This window comes from Mirounga leonina, unplaced genomic scaffold (assembly GCF_011800145.1).
Source record: "Mirounga leonina isolate KUSES-001 unplaced genomic scaffold, KU_Mleo_1.0 Mir_173, whole genome shotgun sequence".
Taxonomy (NCBI): Eukaryota; Metazoa; Chordata; class Mammalia; order Carnivora; family Phocidae; genus Mirounga; species Mirounga leonina.
Window position 1 is genome coordinate 16,167,722 of NW_023270447.1, and position 26,304 is coordinate 16,194,025.

General features: G+C 45.1%; 1 protein-coding gene across 1 annotated transcript in view; it reads left to right on the plus strand.

Moving 5' to 3' along the window:
- Positions 1-26,304, plus strand: part of ABCA4 (ATP binding cassette subfamily A member 4) — a 134,988-nt gene that overhangs the window by 64,083 nt on the left and 44,601 nt on the right. Inside the window, exons 18-28 of the mRNA XM_035017997.1 lie at positions 2,472-2,537; positions 5,919-6,008; positions 7,702-7,876; positions 9,881-10,012; positions 10,966-11,105; positions 11,581-11,718; positions 12,901-13,094; positions 14,176-14,260; positions 17,089-17,294; positions 17,656-17,704; positions 21,403-21,659. Of these exons, the coding sequence (XP_034873888.1) occupies positions 2,472-2,537; positions 5,919-6,008; positions 7,702-7,876; positions 9,881-10,012; positions 10,966-11,105; positions 11,581-11,718; positions 12,901-13,094; positions 14,176-14,260; positions 17,089-17,294; positions 17,656-17,704; positions 21,403-21,659 (1,532 nt within the window). The remainder of the gene's footprint in view (positions 1-2,471; positions 2,538-5,918; positions 6,009-7,701; positions 7,877-9,880; positions 10,013-10,965; positions 11,106-11,580; positions 11,719-12,900; positions 13,095-14,175; positions 14,261-17,088; positions 17,295-17,655; positions 17,705-21,402; positions 21,660-26,304) is intronic.

The window sequence follows — 26,304 nt, forward strand, 5'->3', positions numbered from 1 at the left end:
TAGAGAAGTCCCACTTCATTGAGTGGGCTCCAAGTCAACCAACAGCCACCTTGTGCCGTGAGAGCCATGGCCAGGCTTTCAGTGCTGTGGCCAGGAGCAGGCAGAGGAGAGTGAGGCTGGGCCCAGTCCCTGGGGAGGGACGAACTCACATAGTCTTGTGATAGCCTTTGTTGGGAGCAATACATAGGCAGCAACTCTGGAATAGGAGAAAGATTACTAGGCTGAGCCAGGAGGCCTGGGTTTGGATCAGAGCCGTGTGATTATATTAGCTTCCTAGGGCTGCCATAACAAAGCACCACAAACTGGGTAGCTTAAAACAACAAATTTTTTTGTCTCACAGTTCTGGAGGCTCAGAAGTAGAAAATCAAGGTGTTGGCAGGGCCATGCTCTCTCTGAAATCTGCAGGGGAAGGAGCCTTCCCTGCCTCTTCCAGCTTCTGGTGGTTTTTCAACAATCTCTATCTTCGCACAGTGTTTTCTCTGTGTGTGTGTGTGTGTCTGTCTGTCTGTCTGTCTGTCCTCACATGGCTATCTTCCTATAAGGACACCAGTCAGATTGGATTAGGCTCCCGTCTAGTCTGGTATGACTTAATCTCAACTAAGGACATTAGCAATAACTATTTCCAAACAAGGCCAAGGGTTAGGACTGTAGTGTCTTTTTTTTCTGATACCAAATGTGTCATTTTTTCCCCCCAACATCGGCTGTTTCTTTAATACCAACCAGGTGTCCAATAATCAATTCAGTTCTACCCAGTTCAGTAACTACCCAGAATTAGCACAGACCCCACAAAAAGATTCAGTCCTACAAGACTGTTCCCACTTCAGAGGCCAGCCACAAATGCAGTGCCTGGGGTACCCACACGTTTGTCCAACTGACTACAAATTCAGGAGTTCTCAATAATCCCCCCCACCCCCACCCCCCCACCCCGCTTTAGTAATTCACTTGAATGACTCACAGAACTCAGGAAAGTAGTCTACTTGCAATTACAGTTCATAATAAAGAATACAGCTCAGGAGCAGCCAAATGGAAGAGATGCATAAGGGGAGGGGTGGGAGGGGTGGTGCATGGAGCTTCTGTACCCTCTCCAAGTACACTACCCTCCCAGCACCTTGATGTGCTCAGCAACCTGGAAACTCCCTGAATCTCGTTCCAGAATTTTTATAACTCAATCTCCAGCCCCCTTCTCCTCCCTCAAGATGGAGAGTAGGGATGAAAGTTTCCATCCTCTTTTTCCAGGCCTGGTTTTTCTGGTGACCAGCCCCATCCTGAAGCTATCTAGGGGCCCTCTCCTGAGTCACCTCATTAGCATAAACTCAGGTGTGGTTGAGAAAGGGTCTTCAGCTCTTTGTGAGCAACAAAAGACATTACTATCACTCAGGAAATTTCAGGGGTTTTACAAGCTCTGTGCTGGGAACTGGGGACAAGACCAGGTATTATTTTGTATCCTACCATGGGCCTCAACGTATCTTTTTTGAGGGGGGGGACACAATTCAACCCATAATGGTGACTTTGAGCAATACATTTGACCTTGCCATGAGTCAGCTTTTCTATCTTACTGTGCCACTAGAAGGAGATATAATAAGTGAAAATTAGTTGGATTGAAAATGCAATTTGTCCATAATTCAAGAGCTTTATTCTAGCCAAGCTAAAGCTTTAATTTGTCCAATAACTATTTACTGAGCAGCACCTATATGTTAGGCTCAGCACTAGTTTTGGGGATAAAGGGGGTGGAAAAGACAGACCCAAACCTGCCCTTTAAGGGCTGACAGTCTAGTGGCCATGGAACATGGGATAATATTAAATAAGCAAAGATAGTGTGCTCTCACAAAAATTAACATTTTATAGGGAGCAAAATCTTCTAAGAGAACTAGACAAGAAATTTGGGAGTCTTTTCCTTGGAATCCAGTAGAATGGGGTGGTTAAGATCAGGGGTATTAGAACCAGATTACCCATATTGGAATTCCCACACCTCTGTTTAATTAGCTGTGACCTTGGGCAGATGATTCAAAGTCAATGTGCCTCTGTTTTCTTATCCACAAGAATACCACTACCTATCTCTTAGGGCTGTTTTGAGGATTAAGATTTTAACTCATGGAAAGTGCTTACAATAATGCCTGACATGGAAAGAGCATCCAACAAATGTTAGTGACGATCATGGTCATTATTATTATCTGGTAATTGTTGAGAAAGGGCATGATTAAATTCTTTAATAAGATGTTTTCTTGGAAAACTATTATCAACCAAGATCATCAGTCTTAGCATTGCTGGTTCCACCCAAAAAAAAGTGACTTTTTAAAATAAAACATGTTGGAAGGAGTAGTCTTTGTGGTAGCCCGTGGATAGCTATGTAATGCTTATGAACTATGAATATCTATAGCTATACTCTGAGGTTCAGATAGATAAATTCTCGATTTGGTAGAACTGTGGTAGGACTACTAAGGCTTTTTCCCTTATTTCCCTGTCATTTCTAGGGGACTATGGAACCCCACTTCCTTGGTACTTCCTTCTACAAGAGTCCTATTGGCTTGGCGGTGAAGGTGAGTTATTTAAAATTTTTTAATTAAACCCCCCCCCCAAAAAAATCCCTTAGTGTTTTGGCTTTGTCCTGGATATGTGTGGGCTGTAGAGGGGGCTCCTGACGTCAAGTGTGTGGTTCCGATTAGTCAGTTCCCTCCTGGGGCTGCCACTGTGGTGCAACACCATAGCCTCTGGGACCCACCTTCTGTGACTCGCTGGCCAGGAGAATGGCTGAGCACTGATAAACCCTTGTGTCCCATACAACCTGCGCCCAGTGGATGAAACTGTCCTCGGGAGGGGCGCCTGGGTGGCTCAGTCGTTAAGCGTCTGCCTTTGGCTCAGGTCATGATCCCAGGGTCCTGGGATCGAGTCCCACATTGGGCTCCCTGCTCAGCGGGAAGCCTGCTTCTCCCTCTCCCACTCCTCCTGCTTGTGTTCCCTCTCTCGCTGTGTCTCTGTCAAATAAATAAAAAAAAAAAAAAAGAAAAGAAACTGTCCTTGGGAAAGAAGGCCAAACCACTTTAGGGTGCAAATGACTTGCAACTCCTTGATTTCAGGCAAAGAGATCCACAGCATCATAAAGGAACCTTTGCACTGGTCTTCTTCTGCCTCCTGTCCTGCTTTCTTATTCCTTTTGAAAATATAAATTAATTCATCCTCCTAAGGTGAAGGCCTATCCAGAGGCTGCGGCAGAGCTATGACCTTCAAGACAAACACTCCTACACTCTCCTAAAATTCATCTTACTTTGTGATTGGGGAAGAGGGCTAAGGGGCATTTGCCCAGAATGCATCTTAGATAAAATTTACTTTTCCTAGTGAACAGGACAGGAGGCCCAGGGAGAGTTCTAGAAGTTCCATAGACTCTATTGTGAGGTATGAGAAGGCAAGAAATTCCTGACCTGAGAGCTGGGGACTTCCTTGGAGCTGGGAGTTTCTGGAAGCAAAGGAAATACTTTCCAATCTGTTTGTTCCTCACCTCCCTGCACTTTACTTTGCATTTGGGGGCCTGGACCAGGATTTATCCTTTAAGCACTAAGATAGAGGTTTGTTTTCTCTAAGGGGTTGGCCTAGGGCCTTTAAAAGGCTTGGGCAGTTTTTTTGCTTTGTTTTGTTTTGTTTTTATGGTTCAAACAAATAGCCCTTCAACAGCTCAGTATTTTTCCATTATGTTGGTTTGTCTGTCTTATCTATGAACTTTTAAATTTCAACTACAATATGGTTGTAATCTATAAATGGGGATTTTCAACACAGGAGTGTGTTCTTGGAATATTTCTAATTTCAGTGAGTATCAGGACTTGTGGGCATTTTTCCCTCCTCTATAATCTCGGCAGATAATCTGCCTCTCAAAAAAGAAATTCTTAAGACAGATGTGCTCCAAGAATGAATCACATATCTTTTTGCTAACAGAAGCCAGATATTTTTCACCTGCCTCACAGGCTAGGCTGAAGTAGACTCCTAAGTCTCTAAAATCAGAAAAGAAGGACACCTGGGTGGTTCAGTCGCTTAAGTGTCCGACTCTTGGTTTTGGCCCAGGTCGTGATCGCAAGGGTCCTGAGATGGAGCCCCCGTGTCGGGCTCCACACTGAGCACGGAGCCTGCTTAAGATTCTCTCTCTCAGGGCGCCTGGGTGGCTCAGTCGTTAAGCGTCTGCCTTCGGCTCAGGTCATGGTCCCGGGGTCCTGGGATCGAGCCCCACATCGGACTCCCTGCTCAGCGGGAGGCCTGCTTCTCCCTCTCCCACTCCCCCTGCTTGTGTTCCCTCTCTCGCTGTCTCTCTGTCAAATAAATAAATTAAAAAAAAAAAAAGATTTTATTTTAGGGATGCCTGGGTGGCTCAGTCGTTAAGCGTCTGCCTTCGGCTCCAGTCATGATCCCAGGGTCCTGGGATCGAGTCCCACATCGGGCTCCCTGCTCGGCGGGAAGCCTGCTTCTCCCTCCCCCACTCCCTCTGCTTGTGTTCCCTCTCTCGCTGTGTCTCTCTCTGTCAAATAAATAAATAAAATCTTAAAAAAAAAAATTCTCTCTCTCTCCCTCTCCCTCTGCCCTCCCTGCCCACCCTGCCCACCCCCCAACACTTGCGTGCACATGTGCTCTCTCTAAAAAAAACAAAATCAGAAAAGAGCTGAGTTTCCCCACCTAACCCGCCCCCCCACACACACACACACAGATGAAGAAATGGAGCCCAAGAGGACCAGTGTCTTGCCCGTGTTCCTGCTGATCACTTGGGACAAAAATCTGGAACTGGGAAACACATTGCCTGGCAAGGAACTCACCCCATGACTAAGCTATGTAGAAGAATATTTCCCCCTGCTATTTTGCTGCATGTTAGTGCAGTAGGAGAGCTAGTAAAGTGATCAAAGGCATTGCGGGCAGTAGAGTTGACAATCCTTCAGGAGGCAGAAATAGCAGTGCTGGAGGTGGCAGGTCCCTGACCCCGAGGCCCGTTCCTGGCTGCTCCACCTGCAGCCTGCAGATCTCCAGAGGGCAGCCAAGGGTGATGGAGGCCCTGGTTGGCTGCCGCATTAAAAAACTCCCCCTGCCCACATCTGTGCTCTGGAGGCCAGAGCCTTTAGATGCGTGGGGACAGCAATTTCCTCCTGCCCCTGCTTTCCTCTCTTGCTGGCTTCTCCTCTGCTTCTCTTCCCCTTCCAGGATGTCCTGATGTCCTTTTAAACCAAATGCCAAGTTTACCAACAACAACAAAAAATTGCCTCTGTGTGTGTGTGCATGTCTGATGTGTGTGAGAGAGTATGTGTGTATGTATCAGTGTGAGAATGTGTGTGTGTGTTTACACCATACTTTACAATTTATACGAGCCTATACCTCAACCAGGCTCAACTCTGGTTTTAGTCCCAAAAGACTTGAATGCCCATAAAAATGCTCAGGTAAATTATTTCTCAATCTGTAATTTAAGCTGGCCATCCATCATATCACCTTGAATGAGCTTTTCTCAAGATTCACCATGACTTTGACTTGTTTTTGACTGGAGCAAGAAATACTGCTGGTGAGGTAAAGAAAATTAACCCATTGCAAACTGAGTCCTGGTTTTGTGAATATTTTTTTAAATTATAATTTCTGACACTGTGGGCCCTTGCTGGCGTGTTAAGAGGATAAGGTGAAACACCTGTTATAAAGCTCCATCTGGGCTCGGCAAAGGTTGACCAGCCAGCCAGCCAGGAGGTACTGGCAGCCATTTTCGGGACTTTACAGGCCCACAGGTCAGTGGGCGGCAGAACCATGCTCAGGGCTGGTCCCCAGGAATGCTGACTTGGCCTTTTGAGGGAACCGTGTTTTCTAGCTGTGGTAGGAAACTCTGCCACCCCTTCCCTCTCCCTTCCTTTTCCTGCTTTTAGTGATTGTTAGCTCTCACCAGGAGTAACCATGGCTTCTGGTTGGTGCAGGGTGTTCAACCAGAGGAGAAAAGGCTCTGGAAAGGACGGAACCCGTAACAGAGGAAATGGAGGATCCAGAACACCCAGAAGGAATAAAAGGTAAAAAAAAAAAATAAAGAATGCAGAGCATAGGCAAGGAGAAGTGCAGAGTACTGTAAAAGGATGGAGCAATACACTTCATGACTGGGGTGCAGCAGACCCCAGGAAACAGACTCTTCTGACAGGGGTTAAACCTGGTAGCTTCTCAAGGGCCGAGCCGCACGTGTGTGGAATGAATGGTCCAGCCAGACATTAACGCATATTTCCTGGAGAAAGCAAATCCCAAGTATGTGGTGTGTTTGTGCCCTTGTTAGGCAAGTCCCAAGTGAGTTGCACAAATGTGCTGACTTCCGAGGATTTAGCCAGAACAATAACTTGGGTCACTGGGACTTAAAGCGGATATGAGCTATAAGGAAAGACAAAAATAAATGCTTCTGTGCACAGGAGGAAGGAGTCTAGTGGAGCTGACTACACTTCATTCGTGGTTTACATATCTACAGGCCCATTCATTCAAACCATCAAAAGCCTTTCCTGACTGTGGAAGTTACCTAATAATTCCTGAAGTAAAGAATTAGGTTTGCAAGTATTCCCGGGCTTTGCCTTCCTTACCTTCTCTCCTAGACCAGTTCTGTACGTCTCCCCATGTTCTCCCTTCCCTAAACATATGTGCTTCTCTGTGAATGTTAAAATGCTCTTGCTATCCCCTCCTCTGGACTTTGCCTGCCACTGCTTGAGAGGGTCCGGCCCCCAGGCCTCTGGCCCAACCAAGCTGCCATTGCACAAAGCTGAGGTCAGTGACCTCTGGCTCCTCAGAGAGTTGGGCTGCAGTCAACAGTGCCTCTGGCATGGCCCTCCCAGCGTTGAGTTCCAAGGCCAAAATCAGATGGCTGGGCCCGATTCCATCTTAGTTACAGGAAAGACCAAAAGGCACACATAGGAGAAGGATGTTGTTTTGCAGGGGAGTCAATGCTCAGAACCTACAATGTTCACAAAGTAAGTGGTACTGTACAAGGTGAACTCAAGCAGAGGGGGACTGGAGGTTGGGAGAAGTGGACAGCATGGTCACAAGGATCTGCACTGGAAAGGCATGGATGAGTGGAGGTGTGGAGTTGGAGGGGCAGTGATGAGAAAGAGTAGACTGTCCTACCCAGTAACTGAGAAGTCCACTTTAGGCAAAGTTAACACAAAGGCTTGAGCCAAGGTAACCAGGAGAAGGGCGGTTACAGGAGTGGACATGGGAGAGTCTGAGGGAAAGTTATGTTTTGGGAGGAAGATAAGGAGCCTGAGCTGATACCAGAATGTGGGGCATGAGGAAATGCCCCACAGACTGTTGGAAATGACAGCCTGGGCTGAAGATTGAGCTTCAGGCTAACTCTCCATATATACAGTGAGTGCACTCTGGGTTTGAATTCCAGCTCTGCTGTTCATGAGCTGTGTGACTTTGATTGGATATTTGATGTCTCTGTGCCTTAGGTTTCCCCATCTATAAAAATGGGCATAATAACATCTGTCCCCATGGAGCTGTTATAAGGGTAAAATGAGGTAATCCATATAAAGCACTTAAACAAAGCCTGGCACATAGTGCCACTTAATAAATGTTAGGTACTATTATTACCATGATTATTTTGTAGTCAGCCTTACAAAGTCACAGCCAAAGCCATCGGGGCAAAAGACAGTGGTCTGAAGAGCAAGCCTTGGGGAATGTGTACATGACAGCATTATACTTACATCATGTTCATTTTTTTCCTCCAAGACTCTTTCTTTGAACGTGAACTTCCAGGCTTGGTTCCTGGGGTATGTGTGAAAAATCTGGTGAAGATTTTTGAGCCCTACAGCAGACCAGCCGTGGACCGTCTTAACATTACCTTCTACGAGAACCAGATCACCGCGTTCCTTGGTCCCAATGGAGCAGGAAAAACTACCACCTTGTGAGTTTTCGGGCAAAGAGCCTGGATTACTCTTCTATCCTGTTATTTTCTGGCTCTATTCTGCCCCATTAGCTGCAGTCTACTCTTTCCCACTGAGTATTAGTGACAAAAATGTACTATGTATTTGTGTCCCAAGAATGTGTAAAGTATACTACAGTATTTAGAGCTCATTCATGTACGTTGTTTTATTTGATCCTCACAAGAAGTGGGAAAGGGAGTTGAAGTAAGTTTACTGCCCCCTTTGTGTGCTGGGGAAGTGGACATCTAGAGAGTTGAAGTGACTTTCTGGTGTCACCAACTTGTAATGGTTCAGTGAGGGCAAGAGCCAGGTCTTTTCAGTTGTCTGGTCTCTGACACTGTGAGCCTGTCTGCCCATCCGCAACCTCTCCAGTGTTATTACCATCAGTGATGGTGCTAAAGTCATAGCCATCACCATCACACGCCCTCGGTCCATAGAGTACTACTTATTTCCAAAGAGGATTCCTTTACCGATCTGTTTTGGAGAAAGTAAAAAGGGTGTGCTCCCTAGAGGGGCCTATGAGGTAACCACCTGGCGATTGGAAGATAAAGTTCAAGGAAGATGCAAGCTCTGCATAGAAAGGTCAGGAAGCTCTCCTCGTTTTTTAAGGGATCAGAGCGCCATCTGCTGAGAAGGAGAACGTGGCTAGCTAAGGTTTCCCAAGGAATGTCAGAGACAGTCCTCTCAGGGGGTCGGGAAGCCGTGTGATAGTGGTCTTCAAGTCCTTTGACCTCTTACAGAGCACCAGGAAGGATCAGCAGTATACACCCTACGTTGGAATGTTCTCTGAGGGAGGTTCAGTGTGAGTGGAATGTGGGGCAGGTGCCATTATATTTGATTCTGTTTCCCTCTAGTGGTTGATCAACAGAGATTTCAGCTTCTAAGTACAAGTTCAGATAACCTGAGATTGTATCTGAATTCAGGGACAGAGCTGGCTGGGCCAGGCAGCAATATATCCAACTGATTGCTCACCTTGTTAACTAATATGGTCAGAAAGCCCAGAGCACCACCCAAGACCTCAGGGCTTCTCAAGGCAAACACATTACTTCATCGACTGCTGAAAATGCAACTTCCCCTGGGAGGTGAAACACACTGTTTAATAAAAATAATAATAATACTTTTTTTTATTTAAAGATTTTATTTATTTATTTGAGAGAGAGAGAGAGCATGAGAGGGGGGAGGGTCAGAGGTAGAAGGAGACTCCCCGCTGAGCAGGGAGCCCGATGTGGGACTTGATCCTGGGACTCCAGGATCATGACCGGAGCTGAAGGCGGCCACTTAACCGACTGAGCCACCCAGGCGCCCTAAAAATAGTAATAATACTTTTGAGCTTTACTTTATGCTGGCGCAGTTCTAAGTGCTTTACAAGTGTAAACTCATTTAATCCTCACAACAAACCCATGAGGTGGACATCATTATTTCTCATTTTACCAAAAAAAAGGCCAACATGGATATCGAGCTTTTTGTTTTGAATCCAAAAATGATATTGTTGGTGGTAATTCCTCTGCCTGCCTTCAATCACTGAATCAACAAATACATACTGAATGCCTGAGCTCTCATTAAGATCCTTCCCTATGCTTTGTAATAATGATATCAGGCATATATTGACCTATACGCACTGCACACCTTTAATTGAGCCCCTACAGCACCAGGAATGGTGATGACTGAGCTGGGGAGGGATGTTCTGTAGTGAATGTTCTGCAGCTGGGAACCCTGAGGACCCATCAGTGCCCGCCTGGGGCCCTAGGAAATAAATAGAAGCAGAGAAGGCAGAAGTGGTCATCCACAGTAGGGGCTGGATCATCCACAGTAGATGCTTAGAAGCATCTAAGGCCTGTATGGGAACCTGTTGGTCCCCACAGCTAATAATGGTTTGGTTTCAATTGAGAGCCAATGCAGGAGTCACTGTGAGAGTCCTCAGCAACGCTGGAGTGGGGGTACTGCTCAAGGTCATCTTTTCTGTCACTGACTCCTGCATTTGACAGGTCCATCCTGACGGGTCTGTTGCCCCCAACAGCAGGGACTGTGCTCATTGGGGGAAAGGACATTGAAACCAGCCTGGATGCAGTCCGGCAGAGTCTTGGCATGTGTCCACAGCACAACATCCTATTCCACCAGTAAGTAGAACAGGAACTGAGACCCTCTCCATGCCTTATTGCCACCCTGACCACCCCCCCAACACACATGTTCTCTATGGCTGAGCTCAAGGATGCCAGTTCTGGGGGCAGGAGGCAGTATTCTTGTTTGGTTTCCCCGTGTTCAAGGTCCCTGGTCCTTCCTGCTATGAGAGGTATCCTTCAGAAACTCAGACTATGCCTCTGGCACTGGGAGCTGAGGTCTGCCCCCTCAGAAGAGTAATGCCCCCCACTCTCCGACAGGGTGGCCCATCCTGGGGCCCCTCGCTCAACCCTGAAATACTCCCTCCCAGGGACCAAGAGAGGAGACCATTGTTCCTTTTTTCACTCTTAAGCCAGGCACTAAAAACTGACTTTTCGGGAGGCTTTTCAGTTGCTTTTTCCCCAAACTTTTACTTATTACTTAAAAAGTGATATATACTAATTAAAGAAAGGAAGGGAGGAAATACAGATTAAAAGAAGAAAACAGAAGTCATCTGTAATTTCACCATCCAGAGATAACCACGGTTCACACCTTGGTATATGATTTTTCAGAACTTTCTCCTATGCATGTATAGATACATTATTTAACATTATAAAGGAGAGTAAAACTCTGCATACAGTTTTGTAATCTTCCATTTTTAAAGCAATTGTGTTTTTTTTCACTCAAGATATCATGAACATCTTTTCATGTCATTACATATTCTTCAATAAAATAATTTTTATGTTTATATACTATGCCATTATATAAATGTACTGTCCCCTCTTATTAGATATTTAGCAGGATCTGGGTTTTCTTTTGTTTTTTGTTTTTTATTTTTTGGTATTATAAATAGCACCATGATGAACATCTTCATTGCTAAAACTTTGTGCTCATCCTTAATTGTTCCTATAAAGTGAATCATTAGAGGTGGAATTGCTGAGCCCATTGCCTCTCTCATTGCTCTGTCCCCTAGCCTCACAGTGGCTGAACACATCCTGTTCTATGCCCAGCTGAAAGGGAAGTCCTGGGAAGAGGCCCAGCTGGAGATGGAAGCCATGTTGGAGGACACAGGCCTCCACCACAAGAGGAACGAAGAAGCTCAGGATCTATCAGGTGCTTGGTATTGGAAAAAGACAGGGCTACGGATGGCAAATCCATTGTCTTCCAGGACACTGGCAGAAGGGGAGGCTTCTAAGAAACCTCCTAAGAGGTGGAGCACTTCTATAAAATTACTCTGTGCACCTAAGAGCAACCTACCTCTCGATCATTTCCCGCATGGAACCCTATCTTGTAGCCACCTGGGCTGTATTTGTTCTGACGTTCGTGGGTTTGAACTAAGATGTGAGAACAGCCTTCAAATGGTCTTATCTGCTTCTGCATTTCTGCATTTCATGCCTTTTCTGCATTTAAAGAGGCCTGTACACCACTAGGGTTTGAACACTGTACAAACCTCTAAGGAGGCAACATCAAGCTGCTGCTGGAAGGCACGCCACCCCGCCCCCCCCACCCCTTACACCACCAGCCCTGGGCCTTTCTCCTCCGGTCCTCCACAGCCCTTGTGACTCTGTTGTCTTGTACCGACCTCTAGGTGGCATGCAGAGGAAGCTGTCTGTTGCCATTGCCTTCGTGGGAGGTGCCAAGGTTGTCATTCTGGATGAGCCCACCTCAGGGGTGGACCCCTACTCAAGACGCTCAATTTGGGACCTGCTCCTGAAGTACCGCTCAGGTAATGGCCTCTGCTCGGTGCCCTGTACTCTCACCCAGCCTTTGTCTGTGACCCCCGCTCTCACCATGGTGCTTTGGAACTGAGCATACTTAACAGCCATAACTACACTCTGACAGAATTGAGCAGTGACTTGAATGAATCCGAGTTCCAGGGGAAGCGTCCTGAAATGTTTACACCAATAAAGACAGGGAGTCACTAATGGAGCAGCCTACTTCCCCAAATATTCTAAAAGGTTCTCTCAACCTGCAGCCCTTCTGTCTGGAACAAGGCATGCAGCTCTAGGCAAAATTCCTCTTTGACTAAGAGTCAAAACCAAGTCACATGCAGACATCCCACGAAACTCCGTAGCTGTCAGATGACCATTAGGACCAGGTGTGTGGGTGACGTGCATGTGTCCCGTGCTCCAGAGGACTACAGCAGATAGCAGTGTCTCAAAATGGGACGGGCTTCCCTCTATCCCAGCACCTTCTAACCCGAGGGTGCAGATCCAGAAAGATGGTAGGCAGAGCTCAGAGGGCCCATGAATGTGATGGCGTGACTCAGTCCCACAATCAGTTTGCCATCCTGGAATCCTCGTTACCATTTTCTTTTCATGACATTTCCCATTGGTTTCAAAGTATGTGTGTGTTCTTTGAGAAGATTATAAGTGCAGTACTTAATGATCCAGAGAATATACATATGGAACTCAACAGATGCCAACTAACTGTAATAAATAGGTCCCCTACACAGTGATTTATTGGAAGCAGGTCCAATGCCAGATGAAGAGATACTGTATGTGACAGTGCTTAACAGCATGCAGGGTGCTATAAAACGTCAGCTGCTGTTGTTCTTATTCTAGTATTCTGGACTTTGCTGCAAAATACTTGTTTTTAGGGGCGCCTGGGTGGCTCAGTCGTTAAGCGCCTGCCTTTGGCTCAGGTCATGATCCCAGCGTTCTGGGATTGAGCCCCACATCGGGCTCCCCGCTCGGCGGGAGGCCTGCCTCTCCCCACTGCCTGTGCTCCTCTCTCACTGTGTCTCTCTCTGTCAAATAAAAAAATAAAATCTTAAAAAAAAAAAATACTTGTTTTTATTGATCCACTTCCAGTGTTTATGCCCGTGTCACAGGGAGATTGCTCTGCATCCTCTCCGCACCGCCCTGCCCAGGCCTACCCGGTGATCCCCTGACCTCTGCCTTTGCAGGCAGAACCATCATCATGTCCACTCACCATATGGACGAGGCCGACCTCCTCGGGGACCGCATCGCCATCATTTCCCAGGGAAGGCTCTACTGCTCGGGCACCCCGCTCTTCCTGAAGAGCTGCTTTGGCACGGGCTTCTACTTAACCTTGGTGCGCAAGATGAAAAACATCCAGAACCAAAGAGCAGGCTGTGAGGTATGCATGTGCCTGGGGAAAGAGTCTGTGTTGGGTCAGAAGAAGCACACGGCGTGGTGCTGCCATGCCCGGCATCTCCACCCCAGTCAGGCTCTAGTGGCCAGAATCTACTTCTTTGTTTCTGAAACTCTTTGCAGATTTTGATAAATGGATGTTGTGAACGCTCCTCCAGAGATGCTTTACCCCAAATGAAACGAGCTGAGATTATGGTACTCCAGAACCCTACACACACATGTGGTGTGTCGCCACTCAGAAGCGTCTCAGGCTGGGCACGCTGGGAAGGAGAGTGGCTTTTGAGGCTTCCCATGTTTCATTGCAGTGTTTATGTTCCCTAACTCAACCCAAAGTCCACTGGGAAATGAAAGCCAAGGAAAGGCCTTCTTGGGAACTATCAGCTGAAAATGATGAAGCCAGACAATACCCATTAGCGGAGACCCCCCTCAGCATTGTCAGGAGACCAGGTTCGGGTCTGGGTAGCAGCGAGGTGGAGGACTGTGTCATCCCAGGCAAATTCCTTAATTGCTTATCAGTGTTGGTTTCTTTGCACGCAGAAAACGAAACTGATCAGCTCTGTTCCTGCTTGTCAGGGACGTGGAGACGATAAGTGAGAGAAAGCATTATGCACGTCCCCTGGCCTCCTCGAGACTAGGCACTGCTCCTGTTCGAGTGATCGGGCTGGTTACTTTGTAGCATGACCTAGGCCTTCGGCTTCGTAGTGTAAGGGTTGGGTGCCTCCAGGTTTTCCTGTCCTGGGTAGGCTTCTACAGGCCAGCGTGCATCCACGGGGACAGAGGAGCAGAATGTCCTGCACAGGCCGACCTACAGCTGTCATATGATAATGACAAGCCAAGGGTGTCCTTTGAGGTGCTATTACTCTCTGTGCCTGACTCACACACTCTCCGCGATAAAATCAAATAGCCACACCCTCAGAATGCTCACATGAAGTAATATATTAAAGTGGGGGGGGGGGCAAAATTTGTTGACCAGTTTTGGCGGCAAGAAACAAATGAGGTGCGGTGGGGATAGCAGTCGGCATCAGGGAGATGCGGTCGTTCAAGTGACTGACGCCCGTCTGTTGTAGGCGACCTGCAGCTGTGCGTCTGAGGGTTTCTCCGGCAGGTGTCCAGCCCACATAGATGAGATGACTCCGGAACAAGTCTTGGACGGTACGCACTGGGGCAGGCTGTGTCTTGGTTCTTGTCTGGTGATCATCTCTCGATATGGTTGGGTGTATCCTGTTGTCAAACGTTTTAATGGGAGAAAAGAGAACACTGTGCATTTCTCAAGCCCTTGGTCATGCAGTTGCTCATCTTTCTCTTTGACCTTCTTTCTCCTCCATTCCCAGAGGGACTTTAAAAGCCCTGGGCCTAAGGGCCTCCTCCCTTAATTAAGGAATCCAGTGTTTGTTCACTCCTCGTCCTAGCCCTGTTAAGCCTCCTTTCCTGGGTCCTTCTGCCCTGGCTCCAGGCAGCATTACTTAAGTGTCTGGAGAAGGGCTACTGTAGGTGCCAGGTGCGGCCCTCGGGTGAAGCCATGGTAACATAGAGCTCCCAGAGTGAACTTTTCCAGACAGTCAGAATGTACGGAGTGGATGCCAAGTCACACATCCTTGTTACACTCCTGACTTTCCCTCAGCGTCCCAACTTTCCAGCAGTTCTCCCTTGAGTTAGGGTGTGTTAAACCTCGTCGGGGGCACCCCCACCTCCAGGGAGATGCAGAAGAGAGGCTCTCACTGTATGCACCCATCCCAAGGGATCTGACCTCAGGGACCCAGAGTACTTGCCAACAACTCTTGCTGTCCTCCATGAAGGCCCACTTCCATCCAGCTTCTGGGGTATCTTTGCAAATGGAAAACCACACACCCCATATCCCTAAGAGGGAGCAAAATGAAACCTGTGTACTGACCCAGGTTGATGACAAGGGGGAAACTATCTGCTTAGCAAAGAAAAAACAAAGTTCTCTATTTAGTACAATTTTTTTTCTAAATCTGGAGAATTTACTGACTAAAATCTAGTGAAACAGGAAAACTAGACACTATTTACATACCGTGCTTGAAATTTGAGGGAAAACGCCCAGATCCGCATCACATCCACTCTCTTGCCTGCTCTTTGCACGGACAGAACCTGTGGCGCATAGGAACACATCCTTTCAGGGTGACAGCTCTGTATCTTTCCCCTAGCCTGCCTTGCCGTGGGTCTCTCCCTGCTTGCTGGAGTTCCCTCCCAGGAGGAATCTTGGTCAAGACATTGATAGTTTTTAAAAACCAATACAGTGATGCACCAAAATCAAGTTGGAAACAGGGCCTGCTGACTGGAGTAATTTTTTTTAATATTCCTTTATTTCTAAACAAATGTTTATTTATTTATTTTGCTATAAGAGGGATGCTGTGAACTGTAGGAAGCACAGTAAGTTGTTATGCCCCAAATAAGAGAAAGAAGATCATTCTGCTCCCCAGTTATTTCCTCGCAAGGCTTTCCCCTCTCACACAACCATGCACCACACAAACGCGCAGACCTCCCTGACAGACGCTGCAAGCCTGCAGCCCTCCAGGACTCCCCCTGGAAGGCTGACACACATGACTAAGACACAATTCCTGGGAATCCAGCAGCTTCAGGCTCGATTTCCTTCCTCAGAGAACAATGCACATGACCCCTGGAGAGCTGTTTAGGGCAAAGCTGCTTCCTCACCCAAGGAGCCCTCCAGCCCCTGTGTGAAGTCATCCCAGAGCTAAAGACAATTGAGTCTACTTTGTGAATCTGACATAAAACAAGGCTTCCAGTCCAGCTCGAGAGAAAGACATGGATTGAAAGCCATGAAATCCCTCCACATGGGTCATTTTTAAAACAAAGAAAGCAAAGAATCCACCAGGTGGCCCTAATTAAGAGGACTGCTTGGCAGAAATGCACAAGACCTGGGTTCTGAGTCCCTAGAATCCTCCCTTTGACCTGCTTCTCAAGATAATAGGGAACTGTCTCTTCACATACATGCTTTAAAATTTTTTAATCAGATTTTTAATTTCAAAGTAATACATGCTTATGCATAAAATTCAATTCTGACTGTATGAGGGTGTAGGGTAAATACTTGTTACTGGACACTTCCTCACACCCCATGTTGTACACCCTACACTCCATCCCCCTAGCACCAGTCTCACTCCACAGCTTCTTGATCCCCTTCAGCATTTCCTGAGATCAAGGTGTTAAGATTGGTTAGTTTGTTCGTTGGAGGAGGCAGGTGCAGTCCCAAGGGAAATGGCACATTCCTTCAAAGAGTTAGACCAGGCATTGGTGTGTGGTTTAGGAAGGGGAGTTCTTCTCCAGCTTGGGCACCAGTCCCAGGTATGCATCTTGGGCAAGTCACCTATAGCTTGGCCAGACAAGGAAAATGAAAGGAACTTTGACTTAACCTTCAGGCTTGTGGTGAATAAGAATGAGCAACAATAATGATAAGAGCTTTCTTACTAGAGATGATGTTCATAATAACAGTAGCAGCTAATACTTACCTAGGCGCCAGACATGTCCTTCTAAGTGTTTTGTGTGTATTAATTCATCCAGTCCTCATAAATAACAGTAAAGTGGGTGGGTGCCATTATTTTCCCCTTTGAACCGATGAAAAAAAAGAGGGTATGACCTGCGTGATGTTACATAGCTTGCAAGGGACAGACCATTTGATTGCACAAAGGAGAAAACTGGCGGGGGAACATTACATGACCTTGCCAGGTTGGCCCAGCTAGTTAGTGGGGAGTGCTGTTAGTGCTTCCCTCTCCCTCTCCCTCTCCCTCTCCCTCTCAGTGCCCTTCACTGGGCCAGCTAAGCTAAAACGGACAGGAGGCAGCATTAGTCCTCCGCAGGAGTCACTACTGAGGAATGAAATGCCCCTTCTTCAAATGGGAAGCGGAAGAAAGTAGGGGACGTGAGCAGGCTCACCGTCTCCCAGGTTCAGTTCTGGAAGACAGAGTTGATGTCAGTCTCTCTCTCTCTTTTTTTTTTTGTCCTAGGAGATGTGAATGAGCTGATGGATATGGTACAACACCATGTTCCAGAGGCAAAGCTGGTGGAATGCATTGGTCAAGAACTTATCTTCCTTCTTCCAAATAAGAATCTCAAGCAGAGAGCATATACCAGCCTTTTCATAGAGCTCGAGGGCACACTAGCCGACCTGGGGCTCAGCAGTTTTGGAATTTCTGACACTCCCCTGGAAGAGGTAAGGCAGAGATTCCAGCTGGCTCCCCTCAGGTAGCAGAAAATGTGGTTCTTTGCAGAAGTCTAATATTAGGGGGACGTTTTATAAAGGCAAAAAGCTGTAACTCCCCACCCAAGCATAGCAACAATCTTCATTTTTGGCTCACTTCTTCGTGCCTCTGTCCATCCAGAAACATGTTTCACGTAGCTGTGGTCACTATGTGCACACACTTTTATATTTATAGACGACTGTGTTCTTAGATAAATCGCAATATATTTTCCTTCCATTATGAAGCAGCACCCAACAAAACTGAGCTTGGATTAGATTTTTTTCTGAGAATGGAATGCCTAAACCAAATGCTCTCTTTTTCCTTTCTTGACAGATTTTTCTGAAGGTCACGGAGGATTCTGACTCAGGACCTCTGTTTGCTGGTATGGTTCCAGAGTGTGTTCCCTCACCACACTCCCCAAGCTCTGTATTGAAAATCTAAGGAAAATTTCATGAAGCAACAAAGCAGGCAAATACTCCTCCATTGTATTTATCTGACCCCCAAATAACACACATTTTGCATTCTTGGTTCCTTTAAATGACAAATGTAATTAGGTCTGGGTGCAAAGACTAGATGAATCAGGATTCTTAAGGAGGTCAGGCTGGGAGCTTCACCACCCCCAAGTTTCTCATCCCACTTTCGGGTCTCCTATACCTGCCACATCACCATCCTCATCTGCTCCTCTTATCTCCGCCAGGCCTCTGATCCATTCCTTTCTGGTCTGCATGAGTGACAGCCCACAGAGTCCCTACAGATAATGGTGACAGTGAATACAACCCAGATACCAGCTGGGATCTTCTGGCCTCTTTGAAATAGAGATAAAATTATTCTGAGCCTTCATTTAGTGCCCTATGGAACTTTGCAACTGTGGAGGCCATAATTGCATAATTGCTGTGGATTTGGGGGTCCCTCTTCTACATGTGTGAGCCTGGGCCCCAACTAGCCCGTTCTGTGATTTCTACCAAAATTCCAGAGCCACAGAAAGCGTTCATGAGTGAATTTCCTGTGGAGGATAGGGGATAGGGAGATGGACATGCAGGCAGGATTACCTGCCATGACCCAGGCCGCTTCTGATAGAATAATAGGCATCCTCCCACACTGATAAAATCCTCTATCTGCCTCCTCTTTCTCTGCTGTGTTTTCCTCTCTCCTGCTCATGGGCAAAGCTGCATGCCATTCTCCTTCGATGCCTTGGGCTCCCGCTGTTGGTTACTTTTTCTACTCAGTAGAGAAATACCACAGTATTTTCCTGTGCAAAGACAATTTCCTCCCTGTGAAGTTTCTGATACCAACTCTTAAGATATATGGTTTTCATCTTGCTTCGTAAGTGGTCCCAGAAGTCTGTTTATCAGCTATGCCTAGAACTACCAGTGGTCAAATATACCAGCCCAAATGTGCTGCCTGGCCCAGGTGAGTCACATGGTAGCCAGAAGAGGTGGGCATCCTGGCAGAGTGGGGAGGGAAGGGCAGTCTGCCAGAGAGGGTGGGAGCAGCCCAGGTGTTCTTTCCAGCTTTATAGACACAGAAATGGAATTCTCCCAGGTCACCCAAAGACAAAGACTTACATTAACCAAGACTTGAAATGAAAATATGCAAATATATATCAGAAGCTATGATGTTTTCAAGAGTTGGGGCTTTCATCAGCACAAAATACTCCTTAATAATTAGATCTTCTCAGGAGAATAAATTGGACATCAGAAGACTGGTCAGCCCGGGCATAGAATAGGATGTTCCAAAGAGACATACAGGGATAGAGGTTAAGAGTGTAGCTGCTAGAGTAGGGCAGATCTCAATAATATGCTCCACAATTTACTAACTGAGTGGCTTTGGGTAAATACTTAGCCTCTTTGTACCTCAGATTCCTCATCTGCAAAATGGGGCAATTAATAGTATCCACCTTTTAGGATTGTTGAGAGAATTAAATGAGTTAATACATGCCAAGTTTTAACACAGCATGTGATTTCTGATTAAGATTTAGCAACATCCTAATTTACAAATCATCTTTTACCTCAACCTTGTTTAGCTCTTTATACTTCATGGAGCACGTAACATCCATTGTTTTGATTGTCACTATAATCTCATGAGGCTGCTAAGACAGAAACTGAGCTCACACAGATTGGATGACTTGCCTTAAAATCAAACAGGCTTCTGAGTCTTATTCCCTGGTTTTAGCTCTCTAACTAGGACCAAGTCCACACTCTCACTGTGGACCTTTTCCCATTTTTCAGATGGCTAAATGCATTTTTTAATTGGCTCCATTTTAGAGGATGACAGTTTCTGATCTTATCTCCAAAGTCTGAAGGAACTTGTAGGTATCCATTGGCGTCCCAAGTTTCAAGGTACCAAAAGGGTCAGTGCAGCCTCTAAAGCTGTGGCTCACAGCCAGTGACCACTAGAGGGCAGCAGAAAGCCAGGAACAAACAGGGTTCTGACTGCCCTCAGCTGGCGCCCTCCGCTCTGGCCTCCACAGTGGGCTCCAGTCTGGATGGGGCATCAGAGAGCAAAGCTCATGGGATAGACATGAGGAAAGGCAGCAGGATCCTACCAGAGGGAGGACCAGCCACAGCACACATCACATCTGAGCCCACGGGGCACCTTGGTGGCTCAGTCAATTAAGCATCCGACTCTTGGTTTCAGCTGGGATCATGATCTCAGGGTCCTGGGATCTGGAACCCCGCATTGGGCTGCCCACTTAGTAGGGAGTCTGCTTCTTCTCTCCCTCTCCTTCTGCCCCTCCCCCTGCTCGCACTCTCACTCTATCTCTAAAATAAACAAATCTTAAAAAAAAAAAAAAAAAAAAAAAATCTGAGCCCAGATCAGGGAAAGGAGGCGGGAGAACTGGGGCTCTGGCACCAGGTCATGAGTGAGGCTGCAGAAGCCAGGATGCTGCGTTGCAGGTGCCTGTGAGTGTTAGCTGAAAGGGTGACTGGGCTTGCGGCTGCCCTTGTGCTGGGGGACTTTAGGACGGGTTAAGAAAGCAGCTGGGGACCAACCAGCGGTCTTCTAGGCTCACCCTTTATGTCCAGCAACATGTTCTACAAATGAACATTAATCAGTGATGATAAACTATAGCCTCAACATAACTAGTGATTTGCAGTGAGTAGTTCTTAAAGCACATTTACATGTTAGCTTGTTTAATCCTCATCACAACTCTGTGAAATGTTTTCATTTTCGTTTTACAGAGGAGAAACCTCAGATTCAGACAGAGTCCAATTTATGCATCTAGTAAGAGTCAGGATTCAAACCCAGGTCACCCAACTCCTAGTTTACTAGTCTTTCCACCACTTCCCAGTGGCCTCTAAGAATTTAGGAAAAAACCAAGTCAACTCTGACTTTTACTTAAGTCCATAGATTACACAGGAATATATTTTGCTGTTTAAAAATTGAAATAATACAAAAAAAGCTAAAATCACCCTCCCCCTTCATCCTCACCCCTTATCCAGCTCTCCCCCTGCGGTGGTAACTTCTTTTAATAGTTGGTGGGTATTCTGTCAGAGCTTTGCTGTTACATATGTCCATGTGTATATATGTATAACATATAATTTTTTGTATATGATACACGTGCTCTTTGGTGTAAATATGATCTTATTACACACATTGCTCTGTAAGGTTGATTTTTTTTACTTAGTTATATGTTTTAGACCTCTCTGTCATGTCAATGATATAATGATATCATTATATCATTGATATAAATGTCAATGCATTTATATCCTCTTCTCTTTAGCTACTGTAGAGAATTTTTAAAGTATTTCAGGTGATTCTGTCTATAGATGATTAAAAAAATGGAATCATCATTTTATTTTTATTTATTTATTTTCTTTTTGGTAGGCTCCACACCCAATGTGGGGCTTAAACTCACGACCCTTGAGTTTAAGAGCCATATGCTCTGCTGACTGAGCCAGCTAGGTGTCCCCCAAAATAGAATCTTTAAAAGCATATTAACCTACCTCGCCTGACATTTTGTTACTAATTTAAATGAAGGGGAAAAACCAGTGCAGTAAAAAAAAAAAAAAAGGCACATGAGAGCCAAACCCTGCGAGTGTTTTTTTCTAAATTTATTAATTCAATCTTCCAAATCAGGTGGCACTCAACAGAAAAGAGAAAACGTCAGCCTCCGACACCCGTGGTTGGGCCCCAGAGAGGCCAGACAGATTCCGCAGGGCTCTGATGGCTGCGCGGCCGAAGCAGCGCCTCCACCTGGCGGCCAGGCCTGCCCGGAGCCCAAGCCCCGCAGCCAGCTCAACACAGGGGCGCGGCTCCTCCTCCAGCACGTGCAGGCATTGCTGGTCAAGCGGTTCCACCGCAGTGTGCGCAGCCACAAGGACTTCCTGGCCCAGGTATTACTGTCGGGCCTTGCCCGCGCTTGGCCTCTGGTGGCCAAAGCCTGCCTGCCCTCTCCTGGCCTTTCCCTCCTCTCTCTTTCTCACTTTCTCCTCGCCTTTCTCCTGCCGGCGCTTCAGACACAGTGATGAGCCACCCTCTTGAGGTTTGTCGGCTTTGTTTGCTCCTTGCCAACTTTATTGTGATTCCTAGTAACATAAAGATTCTCCGTTAAGTGTTTGACCTCACTAGCAGAGAAAATAAAATAATAGTGAATATGTTAAGATTCTTTTCATCTTTACAGTGAAGGGCAAAGTCATATTTGCATTCATTTTTGCAGTGACCCTACATATCAAGGTCATTGGCCTCTTTTTCCTTTTTCCTTTTTTCTTAAATTAACTTTTTAATTTTAATTCCAGTATTATTAACCTACAGTGTTATATTAGTTTCAGATGTACAATATAGTGAGTGATTCAGCAATTCTGTATGTTACTCAGTGCTCATCATGACCAGCGTACTCCTCAATCCCCATCACCTATTTCACTCCCCTCCCCCCTCTGGTAACCATCAATTTGTTCTCTGTAGTTAAGAGTCTGTTTCTTGGTTTGTCTCTCTCTCTCTCTTTTTCTTCCCTTTGCTCATTTGTTTCTTAAATTCCACATCTGAGTGAGATCATATGGTACTTGTCTTTGACTGACTTATTTCACTTAGCATTATACTCTCTAGCTCCATCCATGTCACTGGTATATATCTCATGTTTTCTTTATCCATTCATCTATCCATGGACACTTGGGCAACTTCCATAGTTTGGATATTGTAAATAATGCTGCAATAAACATGGTGGGGGAGGGGGGGGCTTTGTCCCTTTGAATTAGTGTTTTTGTATTTTTTGGGTAAATATCCAGTAGTGCAATTGCTGTTTTTAATTTTTTGAGGAACCTCAATACTGTTTTCCACAGTGGCTGGCCCAGTTTGCATTCCCACCAAGGGTTCCTTTCTCTCCACATCCTTGCCAACACATGTTTCTTGTGTTGTTGATTTTAGGCATTCTGATAGGTGTGAGGTGATATCTCATTGTGGTTTTGATTTGCATTTTCCTGATGATGAGTGTTGTCAAACATCTTTTCATGTGTCTGTTGGCCATCTATTTGTCTTTGGAGAAATGTCTGTCTTGTCTTCTGCCCAATTTTAAATTGGATTATTTGTTTTTGGGGTGTTGAGTTGTATCAGTTCTTTATATATTTTGGCTAACCCTCTATCAGATATGTCATTTGCAAATATCTTCTCTCACTCTGTAGGTTACCTTTTAGTTTTGTTGATTACTTCCTTTGCTGTGCAGAAGCTTTTTATTCTGCTGTAGTTTTAATAGTTTATTTTTGCTTTTATCTCCCTTGTCTCAGGAGACATATCTAGAAAAAGGTTGCTATGGCTGATGTCAGAGAAATTACTTCCTGTGCTCTCTTCTAGGGTTTTTATGGTTTCAGGTCTCACATTTAGGTCTCTTATCCATTTTGAGTTATATTTGTGTTTGGTGTAAGAAAGTGATCCACTGTCATTCTTTTCATGTAATCATATAGTTTTCCCAGCACCATTTGTTGAAGAGACCTTTTCCCGTGGCTTATTCTATCCTACTTTGTCAAAGATTAATTGAGTGTTTATTTCTGGGTTCTCTATTGTGTTCTATTGATCTATTTGTTTTTGTGTCAGTACCATGCTGTTTTGATTACTACAGCTTTGTAATAGAACTTAAAGTCTGGAATTGTGATACCTCCAGTTGTGTTCTTCTTTTTCAAAATTGCTTTGGCTATTCAGGGTCTTTTGTAGTTCCATACAAATATTACGATTGTTCTAGTTCTGTGAAAAATGCTATTGGTATTTTGATAGGAATTGCATTCAATCTATAGATTGCTTTGGGTATTCTTTTCTTTAATGGCTTTTGATTCATTTTTATTTTTTATTTTTTTAAATTTTATTATGTTATGTTAGTCACCATGCATTACATCATTAGTTTTTGATGTAGTGTTCCATGATTCATTGTTTGCATATAACACCCAGTGCTCCATGCAATACATGCCCTCCTTAATACTCATCACGGGGCTAACCCATCCCCCCACCCCATCCCCTCTAAAATCCTCAGTTTGTTTCTCAGAGTCCGTAGTCTCTCATGGTTCATCTCCCCCTCCAATTTCCCCCCCTTCATTTTTCCCTTCCTACTATCTTCTTCTTCTTCTTTTTTTAACATACAATGTATTAGTTGTTTCAGGAGTACAGGTCTGTGATTCATCAATCTTACACAATTCACAGTACTCACCATAGCACATACTCTCTCCAATGTCTATCACCCAGCCACCCCATCCCTCCCACCCCCCACCAATCCAGCAACCCTGTTTGTTTCCTGAGATTAAGAATTCCTCATATCAGTGAGATCATATGATACTTCTCTTTCTCTGATTGACTTATTTCGCTTGGCATAATACCCTCTAGTTCCATCCACATTGTTGCAAGTGGCAAGATTTTGGGAGGTTTTTTGATGGCTGTGTAATATTCCATTGTATATATATACCACATCTTCTTTATCCATTCATCTGTTGATGGACATCTTGGCTCTTTCCATAGTTTGGCTATTGTGGACATTGCTGCTATAAACATGGGGTGCATGTACCCCTTTGGATCACTACATTTGTATCTTTGGGATAAATACCCAGTAGTGCAATTGCTGGGCCATAGGGTAGCTCTATTTTCAACTTTTTGAGGAACCTCCATACTGTTTTCCAGAGTGGCTGCACCAGCTTCCATTCCCACCAACAGTGTAGGAGGGTTCCCCTTTCTCTGCATCCCTGCCAACATCTGTCCTTTCCTGACTTGTTAATTTTAGCCATTCTGACTGGTGTGGGGAGGTGGTATCTCATTGAGGTTTTGATTTGGATTTCCCTGATGCTGAGTGATATTGAGCACCTTTTCATGTGTCTGTTGGCCATTTGGATGTCTTCTTTGGAAAAATGTCTGTTCATGTTGTCTGCCCATTTCTTGATTGGATTATTGTTCCTTGGGTGCTGAGTTTGATAAGTTCTTTATAGATTTTGGATACCAGCCCTTTATCTGATATGTCATTTGCAAATATCTTCTCCCATTCTGTCGGTTGTCTTTTGGTTTTGTTGACTGTTTCCTTTGCTGCACAAAAGCTTTTTATCTTGATGAAGTCCCACTAGTTCATTTTTGCCCTTGCTTCCCTTGCCTTTGGCAATGTTTCTGGGAAGAAGTTGCTGTGGCTGAGGTCGAAGAGGTTGCTGCCTGTGTTCTCCTCTAGGATTTTGATGGATTCCTGTCTCACATTTAGGTCTTTCATCCATTTTGAGTCTATTTTTGCATGTGGTGTAAGGAAATGGTCCAGTTTCATTCTTCTGCATGTGACTATCCAATTTTCCCAACACCATTTATTGAAGAGACTGTCTTTTTTTCATTGGACATTCTTTACTGCTTTGTCGAAGATTAGTTAACCATAGAGTTGAGGGTCCATTTCTGGGCTCTCTATTCTGTTCCATTGATCTATGTGTCTGTTTTTGTGCCAGTACCATACTGTCTTGATGATTACAGCTTTGATAATAGAGCTTGAAGTCTGGAATTGTGATGCCACCAGCTTTGCTTTTCTTTTTCAACATTCCTCTGGCTATTCGGGGTCTTTTCTGGTTCCATACAAATTTTAGGATTATTTGTTCCATCTCTTTGAAAAAAGTGGATGATATTTAGATAGGGATTGCATTAAATGTGTAGATTGCTCTCGGTAGCATAGACATTTTCACAATATTTGTTCTTCCAATCCATGAGCATGGAACGTTTTTCCATTTCTTTGTGTCTTCCTCAATTTTTTTCATGAGTATTCTATAGTTTTCTGAGTAAAGATTCTTTGCCTCTTTGGTTAGATTTATTCCTAGGTATCTTACAGTTTTGGGTGCAACTGTAAATGGGATCGACTCCTTAATTTCTCTTTCTTCTGTCTTGTTGTTGGAGTATAGAAATGCAACTGATCTCTGAGCATTGATTTTATATCCTGCCATTTTACTGAATTCCTGTATGAGTTCTAGCAGTTTTGGGGTGGAGTCTTTTGGGGTTTCCACATAAAGTATCATATCATCTGCAAAGAGTGAGAGTTTGACTTCTTCTTTGCCAATTTGGATGCCTTTTCTTTCTTTTTGTTGTCTGATTGCTGTGGCTAGGACTTCTAGTACTATGTTGAATAGCAGTGGTGATAGTGGACATCCCTGCTGTGTTCCTGACCTTAGGGGGAAAGCTCTCAGTTTTTCCCCATTGGGAATATTTGCTGTGGGTTTTTCATAGATGGCTTTTATGATATTGAGGTATGGACCCTCTATCCCTACACTCTGAAGAGTTTTAATCAAGAAAGGATACTGTACTTTGTCAAATGCTTTTTCTGCATCTATTGAGAGGATCATATGGTTCTTGTTCTTTCTTTTGTTAATGTATTGTATCACATTGATTGATTTGCGGATGTTGAACCAACCTTGCAGCCCAGGAATAAATCCCACTTGGTCCTGGTGAATAATCCTTTTAATGTACTGTTGGATCCTATTGGCTAGTATTTTGGTGAGAATTTTTGCATCTATGTTCATCAGGGATATTGGTCTGTAATTCTCCTTTTTGATT